This window comes from Oreochromis niloticus, linkage group LG15 (genome assembly GCF_001858045.2).
Source record: "Oreochromis niloticus isolate F11D_XX linkage group LG15, O_niloticus_UMD_NMBU, whole genome shotgun sequence".
In the NCBI taxonomy this organism is placed as follows: Eukaryota; Metazoa; Chordata; class Actinopteri; order Cichliformes; family Cichlidae; genus Oreochromis; species Oreochromis niloticus.
In genome coordinates, this window is record NC_031980.2 from 9,622,832 (window position 1) to 9,636,286 (window position 13,455).

Sequence of the window (13,455 nt, forward strand, 5' to 3'; positions counted from 1 at the left end):
AGAACAACACAGACACCTTAGATTAACACTTGAACACACACACTTGCACATTTACACACTTACAAGAATGACTGCACAAGGAAATTGCACTCGTTCATAAAAATAAGCAGTAAATATGAAAGAAAAATGTTGACTGAGTGTTTGGGTGTGTTTTTTATCACATTATGCTGTTTTAAAACCCTGACAAAAAGCTTAATACACTAAAGAAATGAAACATTTTAACTAAAACTGTGATTTGCATGTGACATTAGACACATGTATGTGAGTTTATTCTACTGGAGGCATCAGTAAAAACACCACAAATATCCCAAATAATCCAGTTTTGATCTTTCAGTGTGACATTGAATCAATCTGGATATGTTTTACTGCCAAGTTTACACCTACAGTAATGCAAGGGATTTGCCTTACAATGCACATGACAATGACCATAACGGAAAGTAGAAACAAAAGCAAGCGATGTGACGATACCCAGATATGAATTCGAATAATACACAATAAAACATGAAAAATATTTGAATTATGCAAATATCATAAAAAATGTTCTGTTTGCAGATGATGAGGTGTGGGAGGAGATGGAAGACACTGGAGAGAGCGGAGCTTTCATGTCAGTTTGGTTGTTTGGTTTGGAGGATTCTGCAATTACAAAAATTTATAGCCATACATATGAATAATTGGCAAAAGAAAGAAAGAAGGATAATGCCTCCCACATTTTCTGTCCAAACAAAAACGCTGGTGAGGATGAGTCCCGATCACAATTAATAACAGGCTACACTCATTCAAAAAGCCATCGCTGGGAAAAAACGCTAAAATTCTGAATTGTTTTCTTCCTGGAGACACTTGTTAAATTTAAACTTTGGAGACGACATGAGGGTTTCTCAAGTGACAGCAAAGGTAGACCTAAACCTTTATTGATCTGCACTGTCATCATTATTGTTATCTCATTACTGTGCATCAGATAAAACAAGACAAACAGCTGACGTCAGCAGGAGCAGATGCTGAACAGATGAAAGCCCTTCTGACAAACAAAAAGAAGAAGACGTTTTCTGCTAACCAAAATGCCCATGAGGAATACCGAGAATTTCAGCTGAGTGACGTCTCTGTGTGCGTTTCACTGGCCTCATATCGTTCCTCCTCCTGTGTTTTCCTGCCTTTCCATTTGAAGTGTTCTTCCTGGAGCCAGGAGTCTACCATACCCTCGGTGTGTGTGTCTGTGTGTGTGTGCGTGTTTGTGTGTGTGAGGAAGAAGGGCCAAAATAAGTCACCGACCCCCGAATGATTGAGTCGTGGCCCCAGCCAAGACGGGGACACTTTTCCTGGTGCCTGGTTCAGACACACACACACACACACACACACACACACACACACACACACACACCTTCCTCAGCAACAGTCTGCTGCTGTCCAACACATACCAGCATCTCTATCTAGTCCCTCACCCAACACCTCTTCATTCATACACACTGACAGCGAACACACACTGGGAAACACACGGTTGCACAGAATCATTGTTATAAACACACACACACAGTTTACACGAGCTCTGGCCTCTGTCACTGTCAGTGCTTCAGCTTGGCATATGCAAACACACCAATCAAAACACACACTGTACTCTCCAATAACAGCAGAAAAAGAATGAACTCCGCTTTTTCGGTATTTTTCTAAACTTTTTACCTCACATTTTGCCTGATTATGCTGCGGCTGGAAGCAGCTTTAAAGAAGAACGACACCAACATATTTTTTTGCCAAACTGATTATCGTTTTTTTTTTCCCGCCAACCAACCGTCAGAAATTTTCCACTTTCTTCGGCTCCTGCTCGAAACACGCGAACAGAGAAATTTCGCGTCACAAAATGAACTTCCAAGCGGTAACTGGAGCCGTAAAACTCGAGGCGTCTCTTTCATGAATCGACTTTGACGCTATGCTTTCTCAGGTTAACAGACCCACGCCCAGATATTATTAGCCAGCAATTGGTGGCTCTGTTATCAGCCTATGGTTACACATTGATGACAGTTGCCCGTTTCCACTCAGGCAATATTGCACTGTTTGCCTTGACTTTGTTCAAGAAAAAGGGGGGGAATCGATACTAAAGTACGAAGGTTAGAGGTTATTATTCATGCTTTATGCATAGACTGATAGATCGATTATGTTTTCATGAATATTAATAGGGTATTTTTAATTCATTACAGTCGGTCCAATTAATTCTAAGAATAAGCACTGATTTGCATACCAAACAGATAGTTTTAATAGTTCATTCATAATGAATTATTATGAATAACCACAGTTAATAATTGCTTAAAATACACATGATAGAGCAGTATCCCTGGTCTCTTCAAACACACACACACACACACACACACACACACACACACACACACTGTAGAAGTACATAATTCAGTGAGGGGATGTCAGTGGGAAGTGGCTGCACAATGAAATGGCCTCGTGTGTTTAGGTTTACTGGTGTTGATGACAGGTATAAATCTGTCCTGGAGAGGACAACAGCCGCCGGACACTTCCGACTAAAGTAGCGCTATTCTTCATTTTGTCAAAACAAAAATAATAATAATATGAAAACACATAACAAAAGAAAAACCATTTCTGGCTGTGGAGAAGTGCTGTGACGAAAACACGAATGAATAAATGGCCTGTGGGACCCCTGCAGGTCACAGCTCATTTATTTACAGGCAATATCCCTCCGCATCTATGTACATATATGCGTCCTCCAACAGGTTATAGCCTGCTGCATGTGAACTTTTAACTGTCGTAAATAACGGATATTAACCTTAAAAAAAAAGATCGCTTCGAATTACCAGAAAAAAGTTGCTAATCGTAATTATAACACATTATTAGAACAATAACGCCAACATCTCTGCCTCCAGTTTTACTTTATTTTTTATTTTATTTTATTTTATTTTGGTTTATTTTGGTTTATTTTATTGTATAGAGAGCGCGAGAGAGAAATTATCATATGTAAAAAATATTTAATAATAGCCTATAAAATATATAAATCAAAGCATACAGAACAATTACAGAACAAAAAAGAAGACTAAAATTGAGAATTGAAATCTGATAGGTTTAAAAAACATTTTAAAAAAGAAGCAAAAAGTTTAGATCTTTAGATTCCCGATTCTTCATTTCAGATAAACGAAAAATAAATAATAAAACAGCAATAAAAAATCGGCGTTCAATGAGTTCAGCCAGGTTTTAATTTAATAAAAAAAAGTATTTGGATATTTTGTGCTAGCGCTGAAAATGATTTTATAGCGATGTTTTAAAATCGATAAGGACAGAAAAAGAAACAGCTCGACTCCAATAAGATCGGCGTGTAGCAGCGAGTCTCCAACTCCCTTGGAGACTTGAAAGTCTTTATTTATATTTATGTTTTTTATTAAATTAAAATGCAACATTCAAATCCAGAAACATAAAAAAATCACCACTAAACAAAAGATAATAGGTCAGAAAGAAAATAGACCCCCCCAAAAAAGTGCTCGGCCTTCGCCGAATCCATGTGATAGGCCTATATGGAATCCATGAAATAATACTGTACAGTTTTGGAAACGTCATTAGGAAAAATGTTTGGATTTGTTTTTGGCAAAAAGGTTGAGAGAGAAAGAGAGAGAGAGAGAGCGAGAGAGAGAGAGATAATGACAGCTGGATCTTGATCACAGGGTCTGTCACTCCTCCTCCTCTCTCGTGTATCCACTAATGCGTTTATTTTCACTTCTCTGAGTGTTGCGCTGTTTTGCTTGACTTGATCAGATCTGAACAAGTAGCCTGACTTTAGCCAGTTGCGCGAGCTGCTTTAAACCAGATGTTTTGCGGTAACACGCAGTAGTCCCGCGCGTAACCGCATCCACACAGCCTTTATACCTTCTACCGACGCGGATGTCCAGCTTCAAGGTGAGGATATGTACCAGGGCATAATGACAAGCAACCACGGACCCTCTTCCTATGAGGCCGGATTTCTTCACAACGCCTCGACGGGCACCTCTCCGGTTTATGTCCCCACCACCCGGGTCGTCACCCCCATGATTCCTGCGCTTCCTTACCTTCAGACGCCCGGTGCGTCGCAGCAGAGCAGCCCGGCGTCGAGCCACTCTGCGTGGGCACAGCCGGGCGCAGACTCGGTGCCCTCATACAACCACTCCCCGGTGTCTCCGCGTTTCACCTTCTCCACCAGCCCGCCTCTGTCCTCCGGGGTGGCCACGGCCCGGGAGACGGCAGTTTCTTACACAAGCCCGCTGAACATCTCCGCTAACGGTAGGGATCACTACAGCGCTCGTGGTCTGAGCGGGTCGTATCACAGCCCTTATTCGGCCTACATGAGCCCTAACGTGGGCGGAACGTGGCCGGCGTCCCCCTTCGACAGTCCGGTCCTCCACGGTCTCCAAGCTGGCGCTCCTCCTGGGACAGCAAGACACCCCAACATAGGTGAGAAAATTAAATACACGTGTACACAAATACAGTGTTTCAATATTTTAAGAAGGAAAAACGCACAAATGAAATAGATTAAAAAAGAAGCAACACAATTATTTGTTTAAATTAGAGATAAAAAAGTGGAATTAATAAGAGTTAATTGGCGAAACTAAAATATATATATAAAAACGTGCATTAATTAATAATGGTCAACATCAATTTTGGCTCCATTAAGAGGAAAATAAAATGCGTTTAAAGTAATATTTTGTTACTTTTACGCTGTTGTAAAAGAGCTGATTGTGATATTAAATAAGGGATAAATGAATTTTAAAACATTAACACCATGAGCAAGAATATATATTTTTACTCATATTTACACATTTAACGTACAATTTCTGGTAGTTTATAGAGATATAAAATGACTAAAAAGACTTCAGGACAATCTTCTAAAAGTTCACGTTTTTACATTTATGCTGTTCACAAATGAACATTTTCACACAACCTAAATTGAGATTTAGGCTTGAAGAACAGGGAAAAACAGCCTCACTTGCAAATCCACACAGTTTTATATCTATAATTATTCAACAAAATTAATAATAAGTTTTTATAAGCCAACTAAAAATGTGTGACACACATCCCTACATCCATATATATATAAATATATATACTCATCAGGCTCAATCCAAACACCCAAAGTTAGACTTACAACAGTTTAACATAAACAACATATAAAAAACATGCTATCTATTAGTTATGAATGAATCTGAGCAATATTATTGGTAAGATTGAAATTAATATTTAACACAAGTGGAATTGATAACACTGTTTGTGGTTTATGAGCTGTGTTTGACTGTGGCCTTTTGGATCAGGCCAGATTTTATTTGCTGGGAATCTCATCCATGCATGCGTCACTGATCATCAATCATTTATTAAAGAAGTCCTTTATGATTCTTTATACATATACATATATATGTCTGTGTGTGTTTTTTTAAAATTATTATTAAAGAAGACATGTTAGAAGTGACTTTAAGGTGAACAGATTAATCTAATATCTGACCTTTATGTGCTGGATGTGATTTTGGCCTGTAGCTGCAGCCTGCAGTGTACTCTGAACCATATGGATGACGGAGATTTCACAACACATTCATTTTGCTTAGGCTGTCAGATTTTCTGTGGCTCACGTCTTGCATAGTCTACATCACCAATCAGCACTGTGTTTGTTTAAGCTGTCCCCCCCCCTCATCTAAAGTTTCTTAACTTTTGCAGAGTGATGGTGGGCAAAATCTTATATTTCAAATGTACACAGCTGCCCACTTTTCCAGTTCAGTATCCTCAAAAGTAACCAGTCATTATCGCTCATTCTTCACTGCATCAGTTATTATTCACAGCTGATTAACAGCTCATTACTTCCTCATTTCTAAATATCATGTACAGTTTCCATCTGCCACATCCCCCCTCCCCACCCCCCGACCCTCAACAGTTTCATGGAGAAAGACAAAAAAGCATCTCTCAAATTATCTCTAAAAAAAAGAGAGATAGCAGCATTGATCCAAACTGAGCTCTTCATCTTATTACAATCACACTCATCACAAAGAGCCCTGTGTTCACTCACTGATTTGGTTTACAAGCATTTTCAGTAACACCTCACTGTTGTGCAATCTCAACAAATTCAATCAAGTCTCTGTGTTTGATTAAGAGGCTTTCAGCCGGGTGCCGAAAGCTCATTGTTCTGGGGAAAGGGAAACTCCCTCATCTGTTCCGTAAAGATGGAAAAGAGGAAATAAAATCTAATCAGAATTCATTCAATAATCAACTCACAGAAATGCTCAGTGACATTTAGCTTGAATGCATGTGAGGGCACTCAACTAGAAACTAAAATCAGTTTTGATCTTCAAACAGAACAACTAAATTCACTTTAGTTTTGTCTTTTGAGCAAAGCTATCATGTTCATGTTAAAATCGCAAAACATACATATGTTGATTGTAGAAAACAATATTGGCATTTATTAAGTGTGGGATACAATGCATGGATTTATTTATGCTTAAACTGAATAATCTGTTGCTCAAGTTTAATTAGATTGAGGGGGAGGGATAACTTTTCAACTAAAGGACAGCATAATTCATCAGTATTTGAGATTCTAATATCTATGTTATGACTCTGATAAATTCCTGGAAGTCATGAAAGCAGTTTGGATGGAATTTGTACGAACAAAATGGAAAAAAAATACGCACATTCTATTAAAGTAAAATCTGAAAAAGTACCTCTAAAATCAGGTTAAATGGTAATAATTCATATGAGTTAATAAAATATTAATATAATAAAATGTATTTTACTAGGTAAAGCAAGAAATACAAGGTAAAAAAAAGAACAAATTGAAGGGTTACATAAGGTATCAAAAATAAACCCTGAAAGATGTGATATTTTAATACAAATATTTTATTATGTTGCATTCAGGCATGTTTACTCTTTTCATTCTTTCACTTATGGGGCCATTTAAACAGTGTTGTTGGGTAATGTGTAACAATGTGTCCTATTTCACATGCTGACCTCATTTTTTTCACATTTTATGTCAACCCCCCCCCCAACAAACTTTCAAATCAGAATTTAAATCAGAAAACTTTAGTGGAATACTTAGTACAGTATGTACTTTAGTACAATTCCTCCATTCTTTCACTGAAAATTGAACTGTTAATTTACAGCAGTACATTATTATAATTATTATTGTTTCTTATAGTAGCTAATCACGTTGTGTTTGCCAGCATGTTAAGTTAAATCACTTTTCTTAATTGAAGTTTCATTGAAATTTCAGAAAGATTTATGAATTAAATGATAATCTGATTAATTAATCTGGTTATGTTTCCCGAAATGCAAAAGTGTAAAATCCCAGGAAAATATTCAGATAAAATATTCTATTAAAGTTCAATCTTTTAATGTTAAAAATGAGTTTACAGATACAATCATTATCTCGCTGACTTTTCCTTTTCCTTGTGACAGCTGACACCATGTACACTCTGTATTTCTATTTTCACTCCTGGCCTCCTAAAGCGTTTGTGTCTGGGTTTTTTAACCGCACCATGATAAACTCTGACATTTAAACAGTGGGCATGAAAACTTCCATTTAGATATTTCTTTTGTGTATTGTCTCGTGTTGCTGCGTTGTGTTGGCTACAATTGCTGCCTCGCTCAAGGTTAGCTCGCCCTGCCGTGTCTGTTTGGCTCTCAGCCTTGAGGAGGCCTGCATGTGTACAACTGCCTGTCCGGTTGCACAGCGCGTCGAGGGAGGAACACATGTGGGCCAGATTTACGCTATCTGAAGAAGAGCAATTATGCACAGCGAAGTGTGTGTGATTAAAACACATTAGGATTTGAACGGGACGTCCACAGTTGATACGTTGCTGTTTTCTGCTGTTTATCAAGGTGCTCTCAGACCTGACACGTATTTTAGATTACAGCTCGTGCTGGTGGTGGCATTGCTGAAATATGAAGAAGGACTAGTAGTGTTCTTACCTCTACTCCAAAGATTGATGTCTCCTATCCCAAATAGTTAAGAGGTTCTTGGGAGACACTTTGTTATGTGCCAGATGAGAGAGTGAAGATTACATTTATCACATTTATCAGATGTCGCGCTAAGTGAGAAATAAAAGGAGAAAGAGGTATGATAGACATTTCAGTAGGACTGAGCTCTATTCCATCTTTATTTCCAGCCAACTTTTATCTCATGGGGGGGTTGCGAGATAAGGAAGGATTCCAGGTTGCGGTTGTGTGGGCCCCTGAGTGGATCCAGCCTGCACCTCCTGCTGGTGCATGAATGCCACTGCACTGCTTGATCACTGTCAGGGTCTGAATGCACAGGAAAGCAATGGATTTATGTTTGTGGTATCAGAGCGGCTGGAGGTTAATTTCTTTAAGAAGTGTTATAGAATAACTGTTCCAGTAATGTTTGAGTGTTTCTTCAGATCATACAGTACACTCATATTTTGTATTTTACTTGGAAAAGGTTAGAAATGACCAGCGGGCCCATCTCAAGAAAAAGAACTTGCAGATTTTTGGCTTATTGTGTTTTATATTTGTCATCTCTTATCAGATTTGTTTGATGACTTTGCTGAGGGCCGAGAGTGCGTGAACTGCGGAGCAATGTCAACCCCACTCTGGAGGCGAGACGGTACCGGTCACTACCTGTGTAACGCCTGCGGGCTGTACCATAAGATGAACGGCATCAACAGACCTCTTATCAAACCCCAGAGACGGCTGGTGGGTCACACAAGATTTTATCTTCTTCTTTAGCAAGTGCTGTAAAACAGATGCTTTCATCTCTTTGCTAAATGTCACTCCACTGACGACCGACATGTTTTATCTGCGGCAGTCTGCCTCGAGGAGGGTGGGCCTGTCCTGCACCAACTGTCACACCACCACCACCACCCTGTGGCGACGAAACGCAGAGGGAGAGCCGGTCTGCAACGCCTGTGGGCTCTACATGAAACTCCACGGGGTAAGAGAGAGAACAATGGGAGAACTCTTTAGGGGTCGCCCCAGCCAATCATCTGCATCCATCTCAACCTATCCCTGTATCCTCTTCTGTCACACTTCTTCTGTGGTCTTCCTCTTTTCCTCTTGCCTGGCAGCTCCACTATCCCTCCTCTACACATGTCCAAACCATCTCAGCTTTGCCTCTCTAACTTTGTCTTAAACTTCCACATATGATGGTTTGAAAAATAAAAATTCATGCAGAACATCTAAATGAAAAGAGACTAAGAAATTGCATCAAGTCAGTGATCAAGGCTTGCCTTAAAAGCAGTTTTCCAGCCTTTAGGATTGTTAAATGTATTTTAATACAGCCTGCATTTTCTTTAAGGTTCTTTCTTTGTCTTTGTGTCTCGACAGGTCCCTCGACCTTTGGCTATGAAGAAAGAGGGGATCCAGACCCGCAAACGCAAACCTAAGAACCTCAATAAATCCCAAACTGGTGGGCTTCAAAAACACACTTGATTATATTTGTGTTTATATTTAGGGGCAAGCAGGAGCAGAGCCGTAAATATCCTTTCTCCCCTGTGTTCTAAATTAGAGTGATAATTTTCTCCTGTCACCTGTTGTCTTTTGTACTTTCAAACTGAAGAAATAAACATTTTTAGATTTTTCAGTGCAAATGTCATACGGGTTTACGTATCAAGGTCATGTGTACAACATCTGTAACCTCACCTGTGCTGTACCCTGCAGGGACACCAGGCAACGAGGGGGCTCCAATTACACCCAGCAGCACTCCCCGCTCCTCCACCACCTCCACCACTGCAGAGGAGACTCGCCAGATAAAGACAGAGCCAGAAAATCACAGCTTGTACACACATCACAGCTCACATGCACAGGTGAGACACCTCGATGGCGAAATCTCGAAGGAAATTTACGTTCAAGAAATTTACAATAAACTCTGATTTTTGTTAGACATTATTGTAAAAATCAATGCCTCCCTAATCATGTGTCACTCAGAGGTAGGGAGGTAGTGGGAAGTGAACAGAAAGATGCCAAAAATTCCACTTCTCATTACCTTCTCCATTATCTCTCCAGATTTCTGCCCTGCCAGCCTACATGGCAACTCAAGGAGGCCCCATTCCTCTCAAGATGTCCCCTGGGGGGCACAACGGGTCCTCTGGCTCCAAAGCTGAACCCTGGAACAGCCTAATCCTGGCTTAGAAAAACCTACAACCCAACATCTCAAAAACCTACCTAACCACAGAATACCTATTAAACTCTCCTGACAGACTCTGGGTTCAGACCACCCCGCCGTTTCCTGCCCGCTGTGCAGCGTTGTCAGTGCAGGAACAGAAATCTGGGAGCTACTACAGAAGAAACGAGGCCTTACAGTGCTGCACACACACTGTGTGTGAACTCAGAGCAAACAAGGACGTGAATGGACTTTGTTATAGAAATCTGAAAGAAGAGCAGTGACTAGATTCACTCAGTAACACGACAGAAAACTTTTCGTCACCCTCTCCGCAAGATAAATACTGTAACATAATACATGACAATAATAATTATAGTCATTTAAATTTTTTTTAATCATTTGCATATGATTGTGGATATTTCGCCAAAAAGGAAAAAAATTAAAACACACAAAAAATGTTTTAAAAAATCACAATTTTTAAACTTAATGTAAAAAGTTGCACCACCAGGTTTACAGAAAGTGTATTTAAAGGCCAGCTCAGATACATGTATATAAAAGAACCAGAAATATAGTAGAGTTGATCACGTTCCACTGGTTGTATCAAGGCAATTCAACGATAGACTTTCCACACAGTTTTCCTCATGGTGCTTAAAGCTTTGATTTTTTTTTTTTAACTGTGTGGGATAAAATCTTCCCTTAGGTTCATCCAAAGAAACTGGCACACTGTTTTTGGGAAAGCACAGTGCTTTTTCGGGTTTGCAGGTTTAATTAAACGAGTAGTTTTTTGTAGTTCAGTTGTAATGTAATAAGATTGCAGCAGATGCAAACTATTCACTGCTTGTATGCTGGTTAAATTCAGCAAACTGAAACTATGAGGGATCTGTTATACTCTTTTCGAACTGCAATAGAAAGTAAAGTAAATATAAAACAGGTTATATAGAGTGTCCCAGGGATCCACGACAGTGGGCCATCCTGCACAACAGTATGTCCCTCTTAAGTTTTGTCATTGGCACATCTTCTATTTCTGCTGACAAGAATCTGCAGTTAAAAGGCAAGTGTGTAATTAGCACATCTAACCTTTGAATTACTTAAACTTACTTTATGGGATCCATCACTCCCCAGTGCCAGTTATCCGATCGCTACACGATCTACTACTCAGTGCAATAAGAACAGCTCCTTATCACTTTCTTCCATTCAAAGTATGAAAAATACACGTCAGTATTGGCATCTCTTACAACACATGATAAACTACCTGCGCAGGAAGAGTGCATGTGATGATTGTGATGTGGAGGTCACATAGCTCCCCCTGCTGACAGATGCACAGGCATGCAACCACTGGACTTTAATTAAAAGGTTTAGCGCTCAACCACATCATAATCATCACCGTCATCATCGGATTACCATCTACTATATAATGACTGACTGATAAGCTGTATAAAGGATTAACTGTACAGTATGTTAGCATTACTTCAATTTGCTTTCTAAAAGCATGGAGGCAACCATTGTAAATGTAGGATATTGCTACTGCTTCTATGTAAAAACTCCACTCCAGTACGATCTGTGACATATTGTAGACAAAGACACTAATAAAGACACAGCATTTTGACATAATGCAAACGGTATGCATTGTGCAAAGGTGGTGGAATTCATTCTGTTTCTAATGCCAGTGTCTTACAATAACTTCATTTTCCTCTCAAAAGCACGCGGAGCCTTTGAATCCTCTTAATTTCCCAAATTGTAAAAAGTGCTCTGTGATCTTCACGGTGTTTTTGACAAAAAGCTGAAGGGCACAGTGGTTAATGTCCTCAGTCAACTTTTCTCTGATGACTGCTGCACACTTGTCCTGTACCAAGTCCCTCCAAGACTGCTGAAACTTAAGTCTCAAATGTACACCGTACTCGAGGCCAGCATCACACGCTTGTGAGCTAAAGGTGTAACCAAGTGCTAAAACACGCCCTCTTTCTAAATATTCCTGGAGACTTTCGGTGCTCATCGAAAGCAGAACTTCTGCAGAGTCGATCAGTGCGTTCACCTTCTGCGTCAGGATTTTTTTTTTTCTCATGCGCTGGTTTGCTTTCAAATATAGAATGCATGCTTTTAAAATAAGTCTTCCTGTCCTGCTTCTGCATGGTGGCTGCAAAGTGGCTGTTTTCTTGTTGAGGCCTCAGCAAGCACTTAAGAAGAGAAAACATAGTTTCACACAAAAGATTAAGATCGGTGCTCATTTCAGCTGCTTTAAAATAACTCTCCTAGTCCACAGTTTGATTTACGCATTCCACCTGTTTGTAGTTAACACCCTGAAACAGATTTTCTCTGATTCCTTTAAAGCCCCAGCACTTCATATCACCAATATGAGTCTTCACTCCAAATGCATTCCACCACTCCAGAGCCTTATGAACCAGGTTCAGCATGCACCGGTTGGCATATCTTGCCAAACATGGGCTGTTCACGGTGAAGATGTAGACCTTTACATCTTCAGAGAAACTCTCTGACTCCAGAAGTTCCTGGGTTTGGCTGATAACGAGGTCCTCACTATGTTCTCTACTGCCATAGTTAGGATAATAAGGCCCGTAAATGATAATCTCCTCCTGTCTTTCAATCACTGCCTAAGAATGCTGTTTGTCGTCTTCACAGCATTCATCAGTGATGTCGTGGTGAAACTGTAAAAAATTACTGTTCACTAAGTCATTGATGATTTCTTAGTGAAGCAAGTCCATTTATGACCTAGCCCACATATTTGCCCCAGACAGGGGCTCAATTAAAACAAACAGTTAACTTATTAAAGTTAAATGTCCTAAACTCTAATAAATAAATAAATAAATACTAATAATAACACGATAATAACAAATAATACATAACAATAAAAATAACTTTTCTAACCTAAAATTTATGTTTAGAAAACTATACTAAAAATTATTAATTATCCCACACTAGAAGTAGTTAAAGTACTAAATTCACCACCACTTCATTAGGTACGCTTGTTAAATGCTCCCACCACTAATATCCAGCCAGCCAAGCACATGGCAGCAACTCAGTATTTAGACATGTAGACATGGTTGAGATGACATGCTGAAGTTCAAGCTGAGAATCAGAATGGCAAAGAAAGGTGATTTAAGTGACCTGGTTCAGGGACATGAGATGGTTGTTGGTGCCAAAAGAGGTCAGCTGAATATTTTGGAAACTGCTGCTGGGATGTTCCCACACAAAAATCTCTAATGTTTACAGTGAACAGTCAGAAAAGGAGAAAATAGTTGTGTGAAAATGTCTTGTTGATGTCAGAGGTCAGAGGAGAATGGCCAGACTGCGCTGAGTTGATAGGAAGGCAACAGTAAATCATATAAGTGATTGCTACAACCAGCATATGCAGAAGTGCATCCTTGAATGCA

At 39.5% G+C, this 13,455-nt stretch overlaps 1 protein-coding gene across 1 annotated transcript; it reads left to right on the plus strand.

Annotated features, from left to right (window-relative positions):
* The first annotated feature begins 3,728 nt into the window (after window positions 1-3,728).
* gata4 (GATA binding protein 4) lies at window positions 3,729-10,430 on the plus strand. Its single transcript, NM_001279627.1, is given in 6 exon segments — window positions 3,729-4,428; window positions 8,498-8,664; window positions 8,777-8,902; window positions 9,295-9,376; window positions 9,628-9,773; window positions 9,973-10,430. Coding segments are annotated over 6 exon segments (1,170 nt in total). The 5' UTR covers window positions 3,729-3,905; the 3' UTR covers window positions 10,099-10,430.
* The last annotated feature ends 3,025 nt before the right edge of the window (window positions 10,431-13,455 follow it).